At 39.9% G+C, this 26,536-nt stretch overlaps 1 protein-coding gene across 1 annotated transcript in view; it reads right to left on the bottom strand.

Moving 5' to 3' along the window:
- Positions 1-993: 993 nt before the first annotated feature.
- Positions 994-26,536, bottom strand: part of COLEC10 (collectin subfamily member 10) — a 39,588-nt gene continuing 14,045 nt past the window's right edge. The window contains exons 2-6 of the mRNA XM_015534606.2: positions 18,797-18,868; positions 17,352-17,423; positions 7,317-7,370; positions 5,585-5,680; positions 994-3,743 (exon numbers count right to left, since the gene is read on the bottom strand). Coding sequence (XP_015390092.1) covers positions 3,352-3,743; positions 5,585-5,680; positions 7,317-7,370; positions 17,352-17,423; positions 18,797-18,868 — 686 coding nt within the window. The 3' untranslated portion in view covers positions 994-3,351. The remainder of the gene's footprint in view (positions 3,744-5,584; positions 5,681-7,316; positions 7,371-17,351; positions 17,424-18,796; positions 18,869-26,536) is intronic.

The raw sequence follows: 26,536 nt of genomic DNA, 5'->3' as shown, positions 1-26,536 counted from the left end.
CCTATTCAATAGATATCTTATTGTCTCAAAGTATGCAATCCAGAGAGCTGAAAATTAGTTGGTTAGTAACAATCAAATCAGCCCATATTTGGTTAATATATATCCAAGCAGGACAAAATACACACATATATTTAATGCCAAGTTTTTATGGGTGAGGTGTCCAAAGTGTAATCAATGTCAGTTATATATGTCTCAACTCTGGGTATACACCTTTCCACAGTGTTTGGGCAATAACTCAATGATATTTCTTCTCACCTAGTTATGGAATGTGTTCCTCTGAGAAGGTAGTGCTGTGAAGTTGTCAATGTATTTTTAAAATTTTCCTCCCATGGAAACTCTATGTAGTCTTTGGGAAGTACACAGATGTACCCCTGAAAAGTTGAGTATAAACTTAACTTTTTGAGAATAAAATTGATTTTAAATGCTAATTATTTAAGGGAGTTCTTATGAATTTTATGGGGCAAATAAATTATTTTTTCATCTTTACTTTGAGCAGATCTTGATTTTCATATATCTGTTCTGCTTTCCTTTAGCAGTAGTTATCTGCAAAACTATAGGGAGGTCGTACTAAATCACCTCCCCAGCACTAAGGCCACGTAAAGACATTTATGAATTAAAAAATAAGCTAGTGAACACCAAATTTGTAAGGCAAGTTTCTCTATCTCCAGCATGTCTGTTAATTGACTCTAATCTTTAGCTTTGGAAAGTAATCAAGAGAGATAATTTGAGTGCCCACTATCATGAGAGAATCATGAATGAGCTTCCATTTAACATGATCAGTAAACAGGCTGGAGAGAGCACTGGAGAGAACACTGGCTTGGCAGTTTTGATCAGCAGGTTGGTCTTGTTTTTCTCCCAAATGAATTGACTTTGGTAAATTGGTTAGCTTTCCTGGGTTTCAGTATTCTCGTTGTGAAAATGGCAGCAAAATGGGATGCCTTCCTACTGCACAAAGCGTATCAGGACCAAATGAGAAGTGGTGTGTAAGGGAATTTATTTTGTTATTTTGTAAAGCACACAGGGCTTCACAAAACTGAAGCAAGTTTTATAGTAAATCTAAATGTGTGGTACCTTAGACATTCTGTCATCTTCTCTTAAAAGCACTGGCAGCAAAGATGAGTCATTGAAAGAAATGTTTTAATAGTAACAATGATAATAATAACTAATAATAGTGCTTACAGTACACACAATAAATATTCATATTTCTGCCACTGAGAACAAATCAGAATATGGATCTCACTGCAAGTGACCTCTAAGCAATGCTTGCTGTCCATTCTTTCTCTCCTTTCTTCTTATTTCTTTCTTTTCCTCCAACTGTTTCTAGGTTCTTGTTCCTTAGGCTCCATCCAAGGTTACCGGCTTTGATATCGTGTCCTGCTTTGTAATTTTTATCAAACTGTCTTGCCTTCCAAATATCATATGCCACATTCTCAAAAGTCTGATTAAGTAATGAGTTTATTAACTCCATCAATGGCAAACCCTGGACAAATTCCTGTCATTGAGCTGAACTGATTGAAGTACAAATGGGAGACCTTGACTTTGATGTCATTGTATCCTAATGACATTCGACATGGTTAGAACCTTCAGAACTTTTCCTCAGAGGTGAGAAATGAAAAGTTCAGCCTTTTGGCTAGGAGACTGTTTTGTATAACTTAGATATTTGGACTAAAAATGGACTGATTGCAGTATTTTCAAAATGGATATACATTATGAAGTTGCAGGTTTCTGACTTCTCTTGAAATATCAGAGCATGTAGTGATATTGGATCTTCCATAGGAAAAACAGCAGTGACTGAGGAGCAGCCGGTTTCTTTAGGAGAATAAGCTGTGTTCAGCACTGGGATCCCCACCCGTTCCGCTTGATTTATTTATGTCATCTTGTATGGCCCCTGTAGGACCTGAGTCTGTGACTCTCAATAAACCCACAGAAATAACCTAATTAAATCTTATCTCATAACCAGTTAGTCATGGGTGAAATCATGGACAGATGGTTGAAGGTGAACATATGTTGTTGATCTGTTTCTCTTATTTCATTAACCATTTTGCCAGCATTTTGAATAGTCTGATCATATGTCACAAACTATAACTGGCACAGCAGTTTAGAAGGGGAAAAATCTAGAGTTTTGTTGACTGTATTATTTTCAAATTTGAAACAAAAGCTGCTTTGAGTTTTGATCTGCAGTTCAAAGTAGAATTTTACCAGCTCAATAAATGTGAGTTCTAGGCAAGTTCCAAGCTCCACACCCGCCACATTCCTATGATGTCAGAGCATGACAAAGAGCATCTCTGGTATGGGGTTTTTATAACATACAGTTATGGAAAGTAAAAGGTCTCCCATGAAATGTCACTGTAAGTGATATATTAGAGGCAAGAAGGAGAGGACTTAGCAATTTGACATTGGTAGCACCTTGAAGCTTCTAGAGTTTTCTGAAGGTTTCACAAACTCCTTCCTTTGTTCCCCATGCCTAAGGGGAAGAAAGTTGATATGGATAAACCCAAGACACAGAAAAATGGAGCGATATTAGTAGCAAGGGGCAATTTAACAGGTTTACAAATAATACTGTTTGGGAAAAAATTCTCCCTTCCTTTTTTCTTTTCAATTTCTAAAGTTCCCCTTTCCTCAAATCAGAGTCAGAACCTGGAGCCCTAGGATTAAGTTGTGGGCCTATAGAAAGAGACCAAAGCAACTTCCTGGTAGATCTCAGTGAACGCTGTTAATCAGAAGCACAGTTCTCTGTGTGATTCCTTACGGTCTGGAACAGGTCATGGGCTAGAAGTTTCTCATACAGAGGCTTGGGGTTGAAAATAATCTTATGTCTGAGCAAACAAGAGGACCTTGCAAGTGTGGCTACAGGCATGGTGGGTGACCACTAAAAGAATAGGGGATCTCGGCTTCAAAGACAGATAACATCTCTGCACCCCTAGCAGAAGGCCTTCCCATGCGTCTGGCTTTGAGCAAGGGTAAGTTAGCCTAATTGTCACCAACCAGCTGTCCAATTATCCACTGGGTTAAATGGACAGTGGTTTAGGAACCTAAGGAGAGACAGCGGAGCAAATGCCAAGAGAACACTTCATCTGACACATGGATAGCCACATTCTGCACAACTAGTAATTCAAACTCTCTCTCAGGATCCATGTAACTCGGTGAGCTACTGACTCAATAATATACTGTGTATGAAAATGTTCAAGATCATCAGAGAAGACGACAGCAATGGAGATTCCAAACCTCAGTTCAGCATTTTCTACTTGTTTTGAGTCAGAATGAATTTGGCATAATTAGAAAGAAAAGGATGGATACAAATAACTGCAATGGTAGTCGCAGAGAAAGAACAAATGTGTAGCACGAGGGAAGTTACTTTTTCTTCTTGACAAACTCACAGACAAAGTACATGGTAAGATGGCACTCGGTGTCATTCCATCTGCCTGAACTCAGCATTTCCACACAGTCCTCATGACCGTAGGGGTCACTGGGCTCCCCCTCTCTCCAGTTGCTGTAGTTCTGCAGTGGAGTGTTGTCTGTGAACACATACTGTCCCTCTTTCTCAAGGTCGTTCACCCCGATGAACACCCGGAAGAAGCCACTCTTGGCGACATAGTCGGCAATGAGGGTGTTGGCAGCTTCGTCCTTTGGCATGGCCAGCATTCCACCCCGGATCCGGCAGTGGGTCAGGGATTCCCTATAGTTCTTCTCCTCCTGCACGATGTAGTAGAATTTCTCCTCAGTTTCCCTAATCCCTGCGATGACTTGGCAGAGAGGAAAAGATGAGCAAGATTATGTATCTCAAAAAGGGAAAAAGCAAGTATATAATATTGCTGTGATTAAATTCGTGTATTCGATGTTCAACAATTATTTTGCAAGCCCCTATTATGAGGTAGGCACTGGTTTAATATTTTTATCACCCTCGTAGTTATCAAATGGAGAACAAAGGCTTCCCATTTGCCCTCCTTGTCCTTCCTCCTTAACTTCCCACGCGACTGTGAAGAAGAGACTGTTTTGACAAAGACTTGTCATATGAACTGCACTGAGCTCCTCTCAGACTGTTCTCCTGTCCTACTTTACACTCTGCCATACAGAGTCCAACAGCCTGTCCTTCTCTCTTCCACTTCAATGACTTTTATGCCTGGGAAGTCTTCTCACTGATTTACCTGGAAAACTCCTTGTCAATTAGATCTAAGTGGAAGTATTTCCTCCTGTACGAGCTTTTCTAACGTCCCCGCACAGACAGGGCTCTTGTGCACCTTCCCCACGTTTCCACTGCTCTTGGCTTTTTCTCTTGTGTATCCCTCAGTGCATTCCAGTCTAATGATTTGTCTGTATGTCTCGTGTACTAAACTATGAGTGTCTTGAGGACAATGTCTGTGTCTTTACCACTCTGTAGGCTCAGAGCCTGCAATAGTACCCAAGATGGTAAAAGCTTATCAAGCGGATATCGGAATAATGCAGAAATGTGTCTGTTTGGGGCTGAATTTCTGGGCTATGAACGTGTACATAGATTGAAATTGTCCATAGTTCACTCCTGATACATGAAGTACTGAGCTACTATATAAGATTCAGGGCAGAATTGGGGACTCAGAATCATCCTGAGCTCATAATACGGTAAATATGTTTTAGGTTTCAGGGACATCTGCATATATTTCTTAGGGTCTATAAATTAAAATTTGCCAAGAAATCTGTGACCATGCCAATATAGATCAAAAACTGTTGCTCTGTGTTGAACCTCAAGGGTCTGGGGTTTTCATGAGAATCCATGTCAGAGACAACATCTCTAAGAGTAGTTTACAAGATGAAGAGGAACACAGATGGCATATGTGTGTTTCTAATAATGTACAACAAACATAGTTGGATTACAGTAAATAAAAGTGTAGCAAAGGAAACCAATTTCAACTGTAACTACCATAGATTCTTCATTCATACTGTCTCCGAAGAGAACACATAGGCCCTACTTTGAGGGTTTCACCGCTAACTACAATGGGGAAATGGACCAGGGATAACAAAAATGGCTAGCGTGGGAAGTTGCACCGTTCTGAGAAACACATAATGATCTGTTGGTTTGTATTGAGGGTAGAGGAATCAGTGAAACCCACAGTCAAATCCCCGCTCCCCTGTTAATTAGCTCTGTATCTATGGGCAAGGTAATTTCTCTGAGCTTCAGTGTAAACATAATACCCACATGGCGATCACTATTTCAAATTCTCAAGAAAGTAGCTATTGTTTTTACTATTACTTCTCTTTTCTGAGATGCTAACTCTGTTGGAGTCTTCCTGTCCTTTTTTATTCTTAAGGCATGGCTTGCTAAACTCTGCCCTTTTCTCCATTCCCTTTTCTCCAAAAAGTATCTTTTTCTATCCATAGGCAAATGAATGTATTATGTATGAATATATGTAGGTAGTGTCCTGGAGTCTGAAGGGATAATTAGCATTTGAGAGACCTGCAAAGTGGTGACACTATCTCAGTAGGCCTTTGCCTGACCCAAGGTATTTGCCGCTAAAATACTGGAAATACTTTGGAATTGTATTCTTGAATACTGGAATTAGTGTTGAAAGAGGTTGAATTGTCAGCATAAAGCAAAAGAGGATATACTCACCATTCTTGACAAACTTCATAGATGTCTTGAGGCGAGCAACACTAATATCCAGTTGTCCAACAACTTTCCGGTATCTTCCACAATCACAGACAGTGCCTTTGAAATGACAAAAACTGTGAATTCATGTTGAAGTACACATAGTTCAGTTGGAAAGGACAATGACTCTCTTCTCAATATTTACTATCATCTTTTCCTAGTCTGGCTGTGTCTTTCTGTGAATGGCTATACTTTTAGTCTTTTATTTAAAACAAAGTTTCCAGGGGCGCCTGGGTGGCTCAGTCGGTTAAGCAGTTGACTTCGGCTTGGGTCATGATCTCGCGGTCCGTGAGTTCGAGCCCCACGTCGGGCTCTGTGCTGATCGCTCAGAGCCCGGAGCCTGTTTCAGATTCTGTGTCTCCCTCTCTCTGACCCTCCCCTGTTCATGCTCTGTCTCTCCCTGTCTCAAAAATAAAAAAATAAAAATAAATAAATAAATAAAACAAAGTTTCCAATTAACATTGTCTTCAGGAATTTACAGAGTATCTTTTGAAGTATTTTAGATGAGCTAAAACACAGCCCTAAGCCAGATTTTTAAAGTGAAGAGAGTAAATTGTGGCAAACCACTGCACACACACTGTGGACCACTTGGCATTTTTGTTGAACACAGAATGTGCCCATCCAATCTCAAAATAGAATCTTTACAGCTTTCTTAAAACAAATTTCTAGCCAGTCTTCTCTTCTGTTACTGCATTGCTCACTGGCTCACACAACTCTCCCAAGACAGGAGAAAACTTTCATGATGAAATCCAATGGTAATTTTGATTATCCATTTCAAGTATAGCTTGAATGATCCTTGAATGTTTCAAAGACTAAATTTAAATCTTGTGAATAGATTCAACTTATAATTTCAAGAGCCAGTCCCCCCATTTGTGGATTAACTCTGATTTTAATTTCCACCATTCATTCCCGCTTTGCTCATTTACCTTTTCAACTACCTGCTGACGCCGAGGCAGAGAAAGAATTGTAAGGGAAGTGATGTGAAATTCAAATGATTCCCTTTTTCTATTTAATGGCTGCTTCATGTAATCAGTTCCTTTTGCCTTCTTTTTTGGCAATTGAGAAGCAAAAAAATTTTATTACCCAAAGAGGGGGGGAAATCTGTGGCTTTACTTATCTGTGTTCACAGTTAAATATAAGGAATTTAAAACAGTTCTTACAATTAGTCTTCACTGCACCTCTGTGAGCTCCCCTCGAAGCAATCTACCTACATTCCCTGCACAGAGCATTGGAAACAAAACTCTTTCAGAACTCAGGAAGACTCTTTCTGGCCACCGAAGGTGTGTCCTGTACCCATGGGGTCTCTCTAGATCAGGCCAGTTTGCTGCGGGCCTCCCCTCCGTTTGGTTGAGATGCCGGTGGAATGCAGGGAACGCCGCTTCGGTCCCACTGCCACGGCCAACGTGGATTTTCCTCTGGCTCTGGGAGAATGAGGGCTGCTTCCTGATGTGCTGGGTTTGCTTCTCCCACTAAGCATGACTGGGATGGAATGTGCTATCACTCCCTTCCCTAGGGCTTGGAAAGTCACCAGCAGATGGAGAGGAAAGTTCCCTTCTTTCCTTTCCCCCAGCCCGAGTAAAACCAGATTAAGCACCGAGAGGACTATTTTTTTCTTTCATGAAAATGTATTTATTTTTAAAGATGAATATATTTGGAATGATGCCAGACATTGAAGAGAAAAATGAGCAAGCCTTACCTGCTTTGCCTTTTCCTCCTGGGATCCCCGGCAAACCCTTTTCCCCTTTGTCACCTGAATAAAAACAATCACCATGAAAAGAACAATGAACTAAAATGGCAGATTGTTTCTGGCAGACAATATCTTATACACCTAAAATCATAGGAAACAGTTTTTGAATTCCACTTGTAGTGTCGCCAACTAATATTCTTTGGTTTTATGTAAATAATTTGATTTTGCGTTGGCTGCACAGGTACGACTAATCAAACAAGTCATCCTTTATTTAGATTGTAGAATTCCGATAGAATGGGTAGGGAACATTTAAATTTGTGTCACCTGCCCTACTAACGTGGCCTTCTGAGAAAGGCTAATACAATGCTCTGCATATTTTTAACTTTAAAAGCACCATTGTTTTGTATACCTGGATCAGTTGATTAGCACATTGTGGTGCCCCAATTCTCCCATATGGCTTCACCCTTGGCTTCTCAAAAACATATATTGTGCTTTTCCAATTTAATTCAAATATTTACTATTTATTACTTACACTGTGCAAGACAAAAGGCTTGGTACTTTGAGAAGGTATAAAGAGAGACAAGATTAAACTTCTGACTTGAAGGGGTTTATACATTTTGGAAAAGATGTGATGTATGCAAATATCTGTAATATAAAGCTGTGTCAAATATATTACGCCAAAATATCAACCTTGATAATTTTCTCTTCTGCTCTTCTTTGTATGTGTCCATTTTCTTATTCAGTCAGAGGCATCCACAAAATAACTCTCAGAGAATCAGGAGTATTAAAGCAGAGAGGAAAAAAATGTTGATTTTTTTTTCAACTTCAAAACAAGCCCTTGAAGCCTACATCAGACACAATAATTGAAAGCAAAAGCTTTTGATTTCCAAGAGGAAATGTTTGGCTGAAGTTCTTGAGAATCAAAAGAGAAGACCCTGATAGAAGTAAAATAGAGTTTATGCTTCAATGGTGAACTAGAAAAAGAAAGAAAAAAAAAAGGAATTTGGGAGGGATGAATATAGGGTGAAGGTCATCCAGGCCAGAAGGGTATGGGGCTTATCTCTGTAGGAGTTTGGTGAGTCCAGGGAATTAGTTATGTCCCCCAAAGGGGCAATATGAATGGAAATGGAGTCAGCATGAAGGTTCTACCTAACCCCATCCTTTACCAGCAAAAGGGAAAAAAATGGGAGCCACTCTAAAACCCGTAGGGTGGCCCATGTTGCCTGCTCATTAGCTATTCTTTTCATCACTGTCTGCTGAGTGCCTTTCATTAAGAGTCCTGTACATATTGGGGACGCCTCAGTGGCTCAGTCCTTTAAACGTCCCACTTTGGCTTGGGTCCTGATCTCACGGTTGGTGAGTTCGAGCCCCGTGTCAGGCTCTGTGCTGACAGCTCAGAGCCTGGAGCCTGCTTCAGATTCTGTGTCTCCCTTGCTCTCTGCCCTTTCCCCACTCTCACTCTGTCTCTTTATCTCTCTCAAAAACAAAGATTAAAAGGAGTCCTGTACATATTGACTGTTGATCTTTCAGGAAAGCCCGCTTGCCCAGGCCCCAGGAATTTGCTGAACATTTCCAAATTGACCCATGTGGACACTTCTTTTTACAGGGATGCCAGATGGTCATGGGCTCCCCAAAGAGAAAAAGCAGTCCTTGAAACCCAAAATGCAATTTAAGTGTGTAGGAGGAAGCCTCAGAACTTGCACTTGAATGAAATAAGGCAATGATGAAATCCATGACAACAGAATGTGATAAATGCTGTAAGAGAGACATTGAACATTGGACAGAGATAACATCCTCTGGTTGGGGGAGGTAGACGAGGCAGTACTTCAGCTGGAGGGATGAAGAAGACAGCATTGGAGCTTGGTTCTGAAGAACTTCAGCAGGTGAAGATGGGAGCAAGTTAGGGGACAATGTCCAACAGAGGTACACTGGAAAAAGCATGGGAAACATGCCATGCACCCTGATGAGGAAGACTGATCTGCTCACACCTAAGTTGTGTCCTGCAAATGCCTCCATTTCTCTTTTATGTAAATTGTTAAAGGTAAAAATAGAATTTGAGGACATATTAATGGAAGAAAGGAATATGCCTTTGCTAAGTGCCAATCATTTTGTAAGTACTGTTCCAGATACTTTATAGATATTCATATTATTAGAGATATTATCAAGTTAAATCCATTAAGCTAGCTATTATCATTATCTTTATTCTACAGCTGAAAGAATGGAGGATCCTAGAGGCAAAATAACTTGTTCATGGACATCTAGCAATTCAGTGGCAGTGCTGGCATTGAAACCCAATCATTTCTGACTCCCTAGTTCATGGCGCTTCCCAAATGAGTGAACCAATGATTTAATGAAAGAAAGTGAAGTATTTAAAAAATGCTCTCAGTAGTTGAAAGGCATGCCAAGTCCTTGTCACCACGAGACACAATATGGACTTAAAAGTTCATATGAATATAGTTTAATATGCTATCTTTTTAAAACAGTGTGTTTTCTTTATATGTGGATCCCTTTCAATTCAACATGGGCTGAAAGTTGACTCTAGTCCTGCTATCATCCTAGTTCTGGGCTAAACCCAGTGGTGGACATTAAAGAAGCCTAAATGGAGTATTTGCTTTATAAAAGTAATGGGGTTTTAAGGAAAACAAAGCACACATCGCAGACCAAGGAAATGGGACACGATCACTATTACCTACTCACAGAATGAAATAAAGGAAATGCCTGCTGGGTTTTCGGCCAAAATGGCCATGGATCCAGGCAGAGAAGATGTTCACTGAAGCAAGAGCCTTCAGCTGGATCCTAATAATGTGGAAAACGGATTTTTGAATTGAAAAATGGCATTTTTTGGAAGCATATACGTTTACAGATGTAAGCACTGTGACTACTTTCCAGTATTTTCCCATGAATGTCTTTCCTTTTTTGACAGATGGGAAAGTCAAACCAGTGTGGTAGAGTGAACAACCAAGGCAGTCTGAAAAACCAGGGCTTCAATCCTGGCTCTGCCGCTCACTAGCTAAACGTGCCCAGGTTACTTAATTTCTTTAAGCCTTTGTTTCTTCATTTTTTAAGTGAAAATAATGGCACCTAAAATCAGAAGATTATTAAGGAGGATTCCTTGGATAATGTCATCTTATCATGGGATTAGCTCTGTGCTTAAGCCATAGAGGCTGCTCAACCAATGTGAGCTTCTGCCACATACTTAGCTGGTTCATGGAGGATGTGAGCTTACAATGCCTGTTTCCTGAAAATGAATTCAGGTTTAAGGCCATACACAAAAACTTATTTTGGCCCATGAGTGGGAACGTGTCAGTAATAACTGTCTTAAGCTTGAAGAATTAGAGGTTGTATTTAAAAAACAAACAAAAAAAATCATAATGCTTCCACTGTAAAAGGATTATTGACCTTAGGTAAAAACATTTATTTTGCTATGAGGTTGAATTTGCCTGTACTAAATCATTCTCTCTTATTCCTAAAATGAAATATCGACATCCAGAAAGCTACCTTGTCCATGCAAGTGACAACATTAAGGTCATCCCAGAAAGTTGAGATTAATCTGAGTCAGTGAAAAATTTAGAAGAGCCCCTGACAAAATGAGGACAATAAATTTCAAAGTACAGATTAAAAATGAAATTAATCCAGGTGAGCCAGAACACTAAACCTCAATTTTTTTTAAACTCCGAGACATGCTCATAAATTTTGGTGGCATATCTCTGGAAGAGAAAGAAATTAGTGAATGGTGGAAATTGATGTTAAGGGACAGTAGTACTTATAGAAACAAAGAGTCAAAAAGAGGGCCACATCACAGGAAATAAAATATTTTATCATTCACATTTTCATTCTTAATGCAAAAAACATTTAGAAAGTTTCCACTGTATAATAGGCACTAGGATAAAAATGATTAAAAGGTAGGGTCCCCACATAGAGCTGATCTTTAAGCGAATAGAGCCAGTAAATCTTTCATTCATTTGTTCTTCCAGAAGTTCACAGTCTAGAGGGGGCAAAAAAGACAAGCTAATAAGCCATGACAATGAATAAAGTAATAACGGTATGCAGGTATGGAATTGGCTTGAAGAAGATAAGGTTAGTTAACCCTATAATTTCCAGACTGTTACTTATTCAACATTTGTGGAAATTCAGCCACTGAGGCTCAGAAAATCATACTGAACTCGACTCTTCATCATCTCTGTTATCTACCACCCTCCTGAGACACATTGTCTTATTCTACGAAAGGTTTAAGACTTGATTCAAGATCACGAACTCCAATTCCCCTAGCTGGAGCCTCATCTGTGTTTGACACACTTAAATCTGGAAAATGAAGTCTTGAATTCTGGACGTGTTCATGAGCGTGACTCTCCCTCCGCCTCCACTTCTGCTCATCTCCAGGGAAATACTTAGGATCTCAACCTTACTGAACATGGCTATATCTCAGAAATCTTGAAGTCCAGCATCCCACTTTCTGGCTACATCTTTCCTCCTCTTAACTAGTTGCTACATGAAACTGATATAGCCAGGGGCAGATCCACGATTCATTTTATCTGAAACTTATACAATTTGGGGAGCCCTGTTTAAGAAAAATAATACACAATTACAAATAGAAAAGTGGTATAAAAATGAATACTTATAAGAAATAAAAACAAATCATTAAACTTTAAAAGTAGGCAAACACCACAAAATTCGCTAATAATCATAACACTTTAATTAATAAATTTGTGCCTCTATAATTCTTTTTTCATACCTATGGCCTGCATATGTTTGGCTGCTTTCATGAGTATCCAATTGACCTCGCACTATTTATTGATAACTGCGTCATTTCCCATTGCCAAGTAATGTCAACTTTGCATAAACCAAATTTAGGAGTCTGTTTCTGCATATTCCGTTCCCTTTCATTGGTGTATTTAACAATCTCTGCATAAATTAACACTATCTTGATGGATGTAGCTTTAAAATAAATGTTTAAATTCAGGCTCCCAGCTTTGTTTTTCTTTTTTAAGATTGTCTCTGGGTATTCTTGGCGCCTTTCATTTCCAAATAAATTTTGAATTGGCTTATTAAATTCCAAGAGAGCTGCTTCTGGGATGTTGATGGAGATAACATTGATCGATACATAAATTTGGGGATCAACTTAACAATATTGATCATCTTAACGATATTGAGTGTTTCAATCTCTGAATGTAGTTTTAGTTCCATTTTTTCAAACATTCATTAATTGCTCTCATTATCATTATGTATTGTTTGTTGAAGAAGACTAAGCACCTTCTGTTTTAGCTTTGTTCCTAGATATTTAAGAATTTTAATGCTGTAATAAGTGGCATCGTTTTAATTTCATTTTTAACTGTTTCTGGTATATAGAAACAAAATTGGTTTTTGTGTGGCTAAACTGTGTAAAAAACTTAATACAAATAGTTAATCTGTAGATTCTTTTTTTTTTTAATTTTTAAAATTTTATTTTTGAGACAGAGAGAGAGCAGGGCAGAGGCAGAGAGAAAGGGAGACAGAATTCCGAAGCAGGCTCCAGGCTCTGAACTGTCAGCACAGAGCCTGACTCAGGGTTTGAACCCACGAACCATGAGGTTGAGACCTGAACCAAAGTCAGACGCTTAACCAACTGAGCCACCCCAGGCACCCCAATCTGTAGATTCTTTTGTATTTTCTGATCATGCGGTCACATTATCTGCAAATAATGACCCTTTTGTTTCTTTGTTTCCAATGATTGTGATTCTTCTCTCTCATGCTTGCAGTTTTACTCTAGCTAGAACCACTGCTATTATGCTGGTTAAAATTGGTGATGAGGGCTCCAGATCTCAGGAGAGAAGTGTTCGAGGTTTCATTATTGAGTATGATTTTTAATGGGTTTTTGTTGCTGTTTTTGATGTTCTCTTTCATATTGAATATGTTACCCTCTATTTCTAGCTTGCTAATAGTTTTTGAAACGTGAATGGGTTTATGTTTAATTCAGTGTTTTTCAGAATTTCTGGAGTTCTAACTGAAAATGTTGATTTTTGAAATGAAAAAGAGTACCATTTTCCTGGGCCACCCTTCTTTGGCAGGCCTTGAATACCAACTCAGTTTGAGCAACTTTCTGCTTGAGCTTCTTAGTCTCATAGTGCTGCCTCGCTCATGAATTGATGAACAACTTGAAAGGAAAATTAGAATAGAATGCATAGCTCATCTTAGTGTGGTTCCCTTCTCCTCCAGATCAAGACCCTAAAGTCCTATTCAATTTGGTACCTCTCCCGTTTGTTTTGTCTTGTGGTTTTTTTCTTTTTCTTTTCTTTTTTTCTTTTTTTAATTTTTTGGTGGTGGTTGTTTGCTTTTTTTTTTTTTTTCTTTTTTTTGACTCAGGTAGTCATTCTTTTTTTTCTTTTTGTTTTTTTTTTTAACATTTATTTATTTTGAGACAGAGAGAGACAGAGCATGAACGGGGGAGGGGCAGAGAGAGAGGGAGACACAGAATCGGAAGCAGGCTCCAGGCTCCGAGCCATCAGCCCAGAGCCCGACGCGGGGCTCGAACTCACGGACCGCAATTCGTGATCTGAGTCGAAGTCGGACGCTTAACCGACTGAGCCACCCCGGCGCCCCTCCTTTTGATTTTTTTAATGTTTACTTACTTTTGAGAGAGAAAGAGAGAGACAGAGTGCAAGCAGGGGAGGGACAGAGAGAGAGGGTGACACAGAATCCAAAGCAGGCTCCATGCTCTGAGCTGTTAGCACAGGGCCCTACATGGGGCTCAAACTCACAAACTGGGAGATCATGACCTAAGCCAAAGTCGGATGCTTAGCTGACTGAGCCACGTGGGCGCCCCGTAGGTAGTCATTCTTAAAGAATTAATGCAAGTGAATTTCTCATGACTTATAGCAGAAATCTGGCTTTTGTTTTATTATTAATAATGTAAGAAATTTCTTTCACCTTTACAACTTATTATTGATGATGTATGTAAATTAAGAATATTGTCAAATTTGAGAACACCTCTGTAAAGTCTTGTCCATATAGGAGCTGTTGGATTTAGAAAAATTTTCCACAGCCTGTCTCTTGCCCTGTACATTTCAAATGTTGTTTCTTTTCTGCAACTCACACATTTCTTGTGCTGGGGTCCCAAGACACATTCTTGTGATGATTGGATCTCTGCACTTTTTCATCATGACTTCAGATAGATCTGTGCAGTAAGTGGTAGGAATATTCTTGGAAGCAATTCCTACACTGATATTGTTAGCAATAACTTAATTGTACCTGGAAGTAACTGCACACTATGTAAGTATATCCCATGAAGTCCAAACTAAATGTTTCTTTCCCCCACTCAGATTCCTCTTGGCGAGCTCCCTGAATACTTGTGTCCACTCCCATAAGCAGCTGATACAAAGAGAAGTCTGATGGAAGGAAGCTGGAGCAGAGGGAGACAGTAGGGGCACCTGTGTGGCTCAGTACGTTAAGTCTGACCTAGATTTCAGCTCAGGTCATGATCTCATGGTTTGTGAGTTCAAGCCCTGCATCAGGCTCTGTGCTGACAGTGTGGATCCTGGTTGGGACTCTCTCCCTCTTTCTCTCTCTCAAAGTAAATAAACAAACTTTATTATTTTTTTAAAAAAGGAAGGAGACAGTAGTGTTAACCTGCGCATTCTTGATAAGGACAATACCAGTTCAAGGATATAAAAGTCGGTTCTAGAAGGGTGAAAAATCTTGCTCTCTTTTATATATAAAGCACAAATATACACATAATACATAATAGATACATAGTCCATGGATGGTATTAAAAATTCATAGGGGAGGGCAATTAGAAAAAAAATACGCATAAAAAGGCTTGTAAGGGGGGAAATAGTTTTGTTTTGTTTGTTTGTTTGTTTTTATGTTGAGGGGTACTATTTTAACCAATTGAGGATAAATGCCTTACTTCGCAAACTTTCCCAAGCCATACGGACATGTGTACCCATTGCTAAGGCTCCTTGTCAGGGTCTTGGGAAGGACCCAAATAAGTGTGGGGCTCCAAAGCCAAAGCTTCATTCGTTTCATGGTAAAACCACCCCAAATACATAAAATGGGAAGAGTCATAATCTCTGAGGAGTCCACGTAGCTCTTCCCCAACTACGAGAATTTCAGTCACAGGCAAACATACACTATAAGCCATGGGATCAAAAAAAAGCACAGCACTTTCTTTTCAGTGGCACTACCCTCTGTCCCTGCCCTCAAATGCAGGCTGAGGGAAAATTTTCAAAGGAATGAGTTGGAAAAGGATGGGAGAGAGGAGATAACCAAGCTCCAGGATGAATGGAGAGGGACCGCAGCCTCTCTCCCACTGTGCCAATTCACCGCTCAAGAACGCACCTCTGGTGACGGGGGGCACAATATTGACTATGCCGCTGCTGGGGACGCGGATGGCAGGAAGGCTGCCGGGTGCACATCCAGGCTGTGGAGTCCCGTCGCCTGTGGCACTGAGTTTCCCCGGATCTGTACCTTTGCACTAGAATCTCTTGCCTCCCCTTCAAATGTCTTTCCCTCCATTTCCATACACATGTCACCGTTCCTCAAGACCTAGGTAGGTTCTTTATATCAGTCAGGCCTTCCTCTCCCACCTGGCTCCTATAGTAGTCTTTCAGTTATTCAGAATTATGATTCTTTCTGAGCAAGTCCTGTCCTCCCAAATAGTCTATGAACTTCTTGCAAGAAAATTGGGATTCTCATTCAGCTTGGTATCTTCAAACCAAGTGGAACAAAGCATGAACTGCTGACCATCAGGAACAGTTAGAACCTGCTGTCATTGTGGGGCTTTATAAGAAGACAGGAGGGAGGAGTGCTCAGATGATAAAGAGGAAGCCACCCCTATTGTATAAGAGGAAGGCAGTAATTTTGTGCAGGATGGGGACAGGACTCAAAACAAAAGAAAATACATACATACACTCAAAGCTTCTAACCTGTTAATAAATTCCAGATGAAGAATCTTTATTATTTCATTCAGTTTAAGAAAGAAAATTCCAGGGGCGCCTGGGTGGCTCAGTCCGTTAGGCATCCAACTTCACCTCAGGTCGTGATCTCACCGTTCATGGGTTAAAGCCTTACGTCGGGCTCTGTGCTGACAGGTCAGAGCCTGGAGCCTGCTTCGGATTCTGTGTCTCCCTCTCCCTCTGCTCCTCCCCTGCTCATGCTCTGTCTCTCTGTCTCTGTCTCTGTCTCTCTCAAAAATAAATAGACATTAAAAAAATTTTTTAAAGAAAATTCTACTGCCCTTTGCTGCATTGAGTTTTAGGAATAATTGTTTTCTGTTACTGAACATGCATCATGGTGGTGATACCCATTTTAACTGTATCAAGGATTACAACCAGCAGATCCCAGGAAATAGTTCAATGTAAAGACCACAAATACTATTTTTTTAATTAATTAATTAATTAATTAATTAATTAATTTTGAGAGAGAGAGAGAGCATGCATACAAGCAGGGGAGGGACAGAGAGAGAATCCCAAGCAGGCTCCATGCTGTCAGCGCAGAATCTGACGCGGGGCTGGAACTCACGAACCATGAGCTCATGACCTGAGTCGAAATCAAGGAGTCAGCTGCTTAACAGACTGAGCCACCCGGGCGTCCCAAGGCTACCAGAACTTTATGTTTGATTCTGTCCCTGAATTTCTATTTAGTTTTGTTCAAGCCCCTTATTTATTTTTTAGACACATTGTTTATGTAAAGAAGGAACAGCCAGGGGCGCCTGGGTGGCTCAGTCGGTTAGGCGGCCGACTTCGGCTCAGGTCATGATCTCGCGGTCCGTGAGTTCAAGCCCCGCGTCGGGCTCTGTGCTGACAGCTCAGAGCCTGGAGCCTGTTTCGGATTCTGTGTCTCCCTCTCTCTGACCCTCCCCCATTCATGCTCTGTCTCTCTCTGTCTCAAAAATAAATAAACGTTAAAAAAAAATTTAAAAAAAAAAGCCAAGATATGAAAAAAGAAAAAACTCATATTTTAAAAGAAAGACAAGGGGTCATTTTCATGATACAGAACGTTTTGGAATATATCAAGGGTATGCTTGATTTGCCTCAAATTACCACTGGAGGAAAGAAAAGTGCAGCTTACCCTTCTTGCCAATGGGCCCGGTCTTGCCAATGTTGCCCTGGTCTCCTGCATCACCCAGCTCCCCCTTAATTCCTGAAAAGCAAAGCATGTGTCATCTTTACATCTTAAGGTTTTAAATTCCCTTTGAAGATGTGGCTAGTACATGATATCCGCTTGAAGGAAATCCAAAAAGCATACTCTTCTGTCTGTGGTATGGAACATATATCCTATGTTTTATTATCTATCTTAATAGCATTGTAGTGTATATACGAAAACTAAATGTGGGTAAGAATGAAAATCCTGGACCCAATGGTATTAAAATGTTTCCTGATACGATATTCCTAAAAGGTCTATAGCAGAGGATGTCTAATCTAGAGGTCAAATAAGGGGCTGAGTGGAAGAATTCTTGAGTTTTATTCTAATTCTGTTCCTTTCTAGATCTTTTTGGGCTTCACTTGGGAATTCTGTTTCCTCCCTATTTCAAAACAAGATTTGACTATCTTAGCCATTTTTAAGAAGGGGAGAGAATGTATAATCGTAAAACTTCATGATCAAGGGGACATCAGAGATTGCCCTACTGAGTTTTTACCCCCCAAAAATATGATCGGGATCATGATTTCCTCCAAAATTATCAGTTTTGTTTTTTTTCTATGATGACCTAAAAAACATTTACCAGTAATAAAGCTGTATAATTTTGCAACTGATTGTACATAATTATAGAATATTATACATATTTATAGAATAGGAAGAGTATAAATCAGCATTTCTCAAATTGAGGTTTCAAAAGCTTGTGAGTCTTTTCTTCTCTTTAACTTGCTAAAGATTTTGAAGTCAGTGGTCTAGGGCCACCACCTTGTAACAGTTGACGGAGAATATGTCCAGTGCTTGGAAGACACACGCTTAGACACCACAGTCCAGAAGCTATGTATTGGTGAAGCTACTCTTGGCGTTATGAGTAAAAACACTCCCTAATGGCCTTTGTGTCATTCTCATCTTCCTTGGCCCTGTTCCTCCCACTCCATCATCTACTGACAGATCTTAGAAAGGTGAGTAAGCCAACGGATCAGTCAACTCTTTCTGTTCTTCTCATCCCCCTCCTTACACTCTAGGTCAGCCAAAAGGAGTTGCTTAGCAGTGGATTCTGAGAAAAGACACAGCTATGAACCCAGCTGTGTTTCTAAAACTCGTGGTTTCTTAGATATTTCTGGAGACTGCTCCTCCCTAGGTCTCCTGGAATATCCCACCCCTGCTCATCCTAAGGAGGCAGCCTGAGAAATGTGTGGTGATTTGTTGACAGCCACTGTCATAGGAGCTCTCTGGTAGCAAGTACATTCATATCTGAAGTACCTTTCATTCATCTTTGGAGCCGAGAGTGTTCCAAAAGCTGCCAATCTCCAGGACAAGGCCAGTAGAGAGAGGAAAGCAATTCTAATATTACAGTGTCACATTCACATCATTGCACTTACCTTTCGGGCCCATGCGTCCCACTTTGCCATGTTTCCCCTCCTCTCCTGGATCTCCCTTTTCGCCATCATCTCCTTTGGAAATGGAAAATGAATGAGTGGAGCAGCTCGAATAATAACATAGCACATCCGCCCCAGGATATGGTGGTGAACATGGTTGGAATCCATTCCTCAGCCAAGGGCTTGCCTTATAACTCTGATGTGACTATGTTCATGGGCCCACATAGACTGGACAGTCAGGGAAGGAGAGGACACTTCTGGTATCTTTACTCTTTCACTTTTCCCACGCTGTTGGGGGAGGTCATTAAAGGGATGTGACCACCCATTGACCTCTGAACCAGACCCAGGAAATCAGTTAAAAGCTACTCACCCCTTTCCCTATCTTGCAATGTATGACCACCATTCCCACAGTGGGAGCCATTTCAAGGATGCAGCTTTGACAGAGTGAGGTGTTGTTGCGACCATCTGGCAGGTATATGTGACTGAACCCTGAAAAGGCATCTATATAAACTTTTGAGATTCTGGCAGGCAGGTGTGGAAACTTTCTTGTCTTACCACCACCGAAGCCAAGCTTCATATGTAACTTCCCTTGCTTATTCACATCACCACCTACCGATCTGGAGTGGTCTGCCTCTTTCCTTCGTCTCCCCTTGCTCTCAGTATAGGTAGGATAGGAGGGCAGTTTCAAATTTTTCCCAAGAAATTCTCAAGTTTGCAAACCTAGCTAACTTTATATTTGAAGAAATGTCTTTGCTGGTGAATTCCTGAGAAGTTTGCAAATCTTTTTTTTAATGTTAATTTATTTTTGAGAGAGAGAATGTGCATGAGTGGGGTAGGGGCAGAGAGAGAGAGAGAGGCAGAGAGGGAATCCCAAGCAGGCTCCACACTGTCTGTGTAGAGTCAGATGTGGAACTCGATCTTACAAACCATGATATCATAACTTGAGTCCAAATCAAGAGTTGGATGCTTAACCAACTAAGCCACCCACGCTCCCCTCTTTTTTTTTTTTTAACTGAATATAGTTGACAATTTTATGTAAGTTTCAGGTATACAAGTCTGATCTGACAAGTCTGTAGGTCATGTTACGCTTGCCACAAGTGTAGCTACCATCTATCACCATACAAACTATTACAATACCATTGACTATATTCCTTATGCTGTACCTTTCATCTCTGTGATTTATTCATTTCATGACTGGAAGCCTGTACCTCCTATTCCCCTTCATCCATTTTTCCCATCTCCCCACCTCCCTTCCTTCTGGGAACTACCAGTTAGTTCTCCATATTTACATCTGTTTCTGCTTTTTGTTTGCTCATTTATTTTGCTTTTTAGGTTCTACATATAAGTAAAATCATATGGTATTTGTCTTTTTCTGTCTGACTTATTTTACTTAACATAATTCTCTCTAGGTCTATCCATGTTGTTGCAAATGGCAGGATCTCACTCTTACTTATGGCTGAGTAATATTCCAGTGTGTGTGTGTGTGTGTGTGTGTGTGTATCATATCTGGCATGACAAGTCTTTATTTTTATAGTGAATTTGGCCAGTTCTGGAAGCATGTACATGTTCAAACGTGTATATTGATGTGTAATACATATATAAATAATATTCTATACTTATATATAATTATATAAATATATACTAATTATAAAATATATAAATTATAACTTATACTTTGTAAACTCTTGCTCTCGGACTGCATGTGTGAGAGACCCCAAGTAGTAGGCATAGACCAGGAAGCTAAGAATAGAAGACAGGTAGGAAACAGGAACAGCTGCAAAGCAGTTCTGTGTGGGCAGCAACTATTTTTTTTAACGTTTATTATTTACTGAGAGACAGAGCATGAGCATGGGAGGGGCAGAGAGAAGAGGAGACACAGAATACAAAGCAGGCTCCAGGCTCTTAGCTGTTCACACAGAGCCCGATGTGGGGCTCGAACTCACAAACCACAAGATCATGACCTGAGCTGAAGTCGGACCCTTAACCAACCGAGCCACCCAGGTGGGCAGCAACTATCTTAGTCATAGGTGGATCTAACTCTCACACCCCATCTAGTCAAGGACAGAATGAGTGTTTTAATGAAAAGTGTCCTGGACCATAAATCAGGAGCCCTGGGGTCTAAGGTCATGTTAGTCTCTGATGGGTTGAGCAACCCTTCAAAAGTCAGTGATAGAGTTTATTGGCTTTAGAATAAGGCAGATCTGGACTGTATCACTTGACCACTCATTATCTGGAGAAAGTTAGGTATGTGATCTCCCTTTCTGAGTCTCGATTTCCCCTCATACAAATTGAGCTAATAATGCCTACAAAACAAGGGCCCTTATAAGAACTTTAATAAGATCAAATACATAAAAGACCTGGAACATAATCTGTTCTTAGCAATGGTGGATATTGTTATTCTTTATATCTCAGTGTCCTCGTCCTTAATGTGGACTTAATACCTGCCTTCCCTACCTCTCTGAGTTGTTTTAGCATCAACAAGGTAAGTATGCAATTGTGCTTTGAAAATAAAGAGCACAACACACACGATATTATGACCAGCTACCTGAATTATCACCACAGCAATCTCAGGATATGAAGGAGTCCTGTCCATCACTAATGGAAAGAAGTAGATAAAAAAAAACTTCTAAAGACAAAAGTGAAGCTCCTCAGATTAGACAATTTGGGAGAGAGAAAGTTGAGATGTCATTTACTTGTCCAGAAAAAGCATGCTCAGCCATTCTCTATGTTTTCCTGACAGCAGAATGTAAATATTTTAAATGAAAGCTTAAGTCAAGTATGGAACCGTTGGATTTCCAGGTCAAAAAGCCAAGTATGGAACGGTTGGGTTTCCAGGTCATGAGATGGGTCAAGCATTAAAACACTTCCCACGTGAAGCTCTAAAATCTCCTTCCGGGGAAGCTTTCAAAAAAGAACACACAGATGATTTGTATGATCAGACCAGAGGGGTGAAGTGGATGGACAAAGTGGCATTTCTTTAGATAAAGTTAGTAGCCAATGTTTATTGAGTTATTATAATGTATGCCAGAACTGTTGATCATCATACCAATTCTAGGAGGTGAAAACTATTATTGTGCCATTTTTTGAATGGAGAAGTAGACTCAGTGAGGTTAAGTTCCTTGCCTAGTGTCATAGAGCTTGTGGATGGCAGAGCTAGGATTCAACATGTGTATTTCTGTGCCTCCAGATCCCTACCAGATCCCTCCATTTATCCCTTCCAATCCAGGATTCTGTGACCCTTAGCAAATTGTGGATTTTAAATAATTTGATATTGTGTCAAATTTTTCAGGGAGGAAAAGGAGAGATGCAGAAAGAATGGCTGTTTTTGTTCCTTTTTAAAAAAAGAAACAGTGGGGAAGAAAAGAAAAAAAAAAAACAGCCAAGCATCTCAATGACTTAATCCACAGGGAATGTATCCTTGAGGTAGTTCAGTATAATTGAGACCTGGCTTTGCCACTCACTAGCTGACGGAGCTTGGGACGTCCTTGACCTTTGTTGAGCCTTGATTCACTGATTTGGAGAATGGACAAAATACTATCTTCTGCAGAGCTTCAGAGGGTTTTAGTCAAGGTAAAATTAGAAAAGTATTTTCCTTCAGGAAGCCCTTTCTAACACTTTCAGGCTGGGCTAAATCCTCCCTTTAATTACCTTCATTGTTGAAAATATCACTTTATCCTGAGTCCATTTTTCTGTGTTATTCCTTACACTCATCTGTGACCTGTGGGATGGCTGGGGTTATGGGTGATTTATTGTAGCATCTTCATAAATTAACACATTGTTTGTGTCTGGTGCCTAATAAATACAGTTGAGCTGGATATATTTTGTGAGCCATAAAACATTTTACAAGTGTAATGATAGTGTTTATTGAATACTATGGGCCAAAGGGTACCTAGCACTTGATATACATCTTATCATTTGGCCTCTACAACAACTTTGAGATGGATATTATTCTTAGCTCCATTCTACAGATGAAGAAATGGGTCAAAGAAAGGTTAAGTAACTTCCTAGGGTCACAGAGCTTGTAAGTAATAAAGCCAGGATTCAAACCAGGGCAGTTGCCTTCAAAGCCCATGTTCTGAACAAACTGTCTGATTGGGAACAAATTCTTGTTAACATTTCTGGGTTTTGGATTGCTATTCTGTACAATGGGACCAAAGATACGTGTCCTGCTCACCAAAAAGTGAGATCAAAGGCAGGGATGTATGTGAAACACTTTGTGAATCATGAAACCACAAAAATTATTGGTGCCATTATTACTTCTCCTTCTTTTCCACCTTCCTCTGAGCTTTCCCATTCGTTTTCAAGCAAGTATCTAACTGAAAGCAGCCAGATGAGGGACTTAGTCATCTACTGCTCCCTGGTGGCTCCTGATGGAGACCTGGGAGGGTGAAAATAGGATTATTATTCTTCTGACCTGTGTGCCTGCATCCCAGCCCGGTGCTGAGCAGGCTGCTGGCAGAGATGAAGTAAACAACTCGTGCCCTTGCCTTCAGCTTGAACCCTGGGTTCATTTGATCTTTAAGACTTGCTTTAATGAGAACAGAAGAGAGGTATAAAAGCAAGCTTTGGAAAGGATCCCTCACATGGCTCACAGTTGTCTGCTTTCATCCTCTTGGCAATATTTCATTGGATTAGTAGTGCAATTTAGACTTTCTTTTTTCCTTTTAAAAATAGCTACTTACATTTTAAAATTAAATGAAAAGCTATCAATTGAAATGAACTAATTTCAATTTTACAAAAATGATTTGTTTCGGCCCCCCCAGGCCGCCAGCTTGCTGTGATAATCTCTCCACCAGAATTCCAGCAGAGCGCACAGCTGACTAATTTTTCTTAGGGAAAGGGAAAGTTTTTTTTCCCCCAACAAGCAAAAAGTCTTTAAAAATTAAAGTCTAGTTTGAGTTGAAATTGCTGAACCTAGGTCAGTACCCCCTGCTCAAAGGAAGCAATTATTAAAAATTAGCGAATTGGTTTTGGAAATGCTAAAGAAAGATCACTAGAAGCTGAACTTTTCCCACTGCCAAAATAGTCTTATGGACTAGGAGGAGGTTGTTAGCAATCCTCCTCCTGATCAGCCTTTGAATTGAGTGCAGGAGGTGGTATGGGGTGCTTTATTAACGGGGCCAGCACTCATCTCTAAAATACATCCTTCTCGTCTCTACCTACACCTTCTTGCCAATTACATTCTCATTCTTGGAAAGCTCTGTTGTCGTATCGATTATTCCCTGGACCTCTCATATACACCACATATCTTAGTACAGTCATAAAATGGACTATCTCCCAGTACTTTTACCTCCTGGATCACCACCTCATCCTTTTACCGAACTATTCAGCCATCCTTGGGACCTACTACTTTTGCTTTCTCCCCAGTCCCTCTGTTTATCAGTCCCTCTGTGCCTTTACTTATCTCCCCATTAATCCTGAATTCTTTCAACTCAGTCACTCCTACACAGCTCTCCCTAAGGCAAAGGGACTGCCCTCCTTTGGTGAAGAGAGCTCTGGGACAAATTATATCATTTTTCTGAATCCCAGTGCCATCCATTAAATGGAGAAAATAATCGTTACTTCATAGGATTGTTGTAGACTAATGGAGACAATGCATAAAAAGTGTGCAGCACAGTGCCTAGTGCTTGGCAAACTCATCTGTTCTTCTTTTAACAAGAATAGAAGGGAGGTGTAAGAATGATTATCATCATCATCATCACCACCAGAAATGACATTTCTTTTAAACTTTCCTTTGTATTCACTACCTCAATCCTTATCCTACAATCGTCACTTACTTTTTTACTTAACTATGTGTGCTAAGTAAATTTTCACACAATTAAAGATAAATGGAAATATATATATACCCATTACTGAGGTTTAACAATTAACATGTTGTCATTGCTTCATCTATGTATTTTTATTGATTTTTTTTTAAAAAGTATATTACGGACATCACGACATATCTTCCTTAAATACTTCAGCAGGTCTCTAAAAGGTAGGAACATTCTCCTGTGTACACATAATATCATTATGTCAATCTTAAATTTTAATTGACTACCGGGATTTGCTAAAGCCATCTTTATAGAGTTCTGTGACCTCGTTTATCTTGAGCCTGTACTACTGTGCTGCATATAAACTAATAAAAAGAGGTGAGCCCTTAGAAAGAAAGACAGACATTCAGAGGAATAAACCTAGGTTCACTGAAAACAAATCATGACAAAAATTCCATTTTTAATTCTGAAAGGACTCCTAATAAATCAAGAAACTGTCATGACCAGAGTGGCTGGGAGAAGACACATTTCCATTGGTCATTCACAGAAGACTGCAGTCCCTGTGAGGCTGGGAGGATATATTGATAAAATCCATGGGCTTCATTCTTACAGATCTTGAATTCAATTTCTAATTATATCCCTTTGTGTGTGTGGTATTTAACCTCTCAAAGTTTCTGTTTTGTCTGTAAATGGAAATAAATAGAGTAACTACCTGTTTAGTCTCCTGAATTGAGGGCTGTTTCCTTATGCTGAAACACATGATATTTTTCTTTCATTTCAATAGCTTTGTGATGGAAATTGCAGGTAGAGGAAGAAATCAGTACAAAGGTTTCTTATTTTCTTTTTCCCCTATCCAGTGTATTGCCAGGTTATGTCTAGTGTTACCTGCCCATTCCTTGAAGGTGGGATTTTTCAGCTCTCCAAATGGTCTCATATCCTAGGACTGGCAACAAACACTCGGATAACAGGAACCAACAGGAGAAGGTGATCTGTAATTTAAAATCAGGCTTCTGCAAGCATGGCTCACTGACCCTCAAAGATAGTGGTCATAAACTGTGGAGAGATTACAGACCCTTGGTGACATTTCATCACAGCTCTCTTTCCCCATTTCAGACATGGAGGGGGTTTTCTTCATATTTCTTTTAATGAAAGCAGAAAAAATGAGCAAGCATAGTTTTTAAAGGAAGAATGATGTGTAGACATTACTTTGCATCTTCACTGCCATGAGGCAACTTATCTGTGGGTCAAGGGAGACACAGACCTTGGCCATCTTGGCTTAAGAAGAACAGCAAAATAATAATAATAATAATAATAATAATAATAAAATACTATGTTCCTCATGAATGGAAAAACATCTTTCCATGACAGTAGGGCAGGGGTCCTCTAAGAGATTTTTCTGAGCTCCTCCCTAACATTATCTCACCCAGTTATAAAGAATGTGCATGAAATAAGACCATCCTTGTAAAACAATTAACATCTTTCCCAATACATTTAAAGCATTTGCAAAATGTTTATTTTGGTCCTACAGTCGGGATATGATTACAAAAGAACTAAGTTCATTTTAGTCCATAGGAAGCTGCCTGCCTCTAAGGAGAAAATCTGTCCAAGGGACAATCTTCTGTGGAAGAAAGCAGCTCTTAACCAAGATACAATTTGGCAAGGGTCTCAGCCTTCAGAACCACAGGTCTTTGGAAGCTTGGTGCAATGGGAAGAATAGGAGTTTTATAGCCTGTTTTGGGCTGAATTGTTTCCTCATCTCCAAAATTCATACTGGAGCCCTTCATGTTGAAGCCCTACTCCCAGTACTTCAGAAGGCAAATGTATTTAGACATAAGGCCTTTAACGAGATGAGTAAGTTAAATTCTGGCTGTTTGGGCAGTCCTAATCCAATCTGGCAGTGTCCTTATGAGAAGAGGAAATTTGGACATACAAAAGGATACAAGGACAAATGTGAAAAAAAAAAAAATCCCTGCAAAGGCCATGTGAGGAC

This window comes from Panthera tigris, chromosome F2, assembly GCF_018350195.1.
Source record: "Panthera tigris isolate Pti1 chromosome F2, P.tigris_Pti1_mat1.1, whole genome shotgun sequence".
Classification (NCBI taxonomy): domain Eukaryota; kingdom Metazoa; phylum Chordata; class Mammalia; order Carnivora; family Felidae; genus Panthera; species Panthera tigris.
Note: the sequence above shows the minus strand (reverse complement) of the source record. Positions and strands in the feature narration are given on the sequence as shown.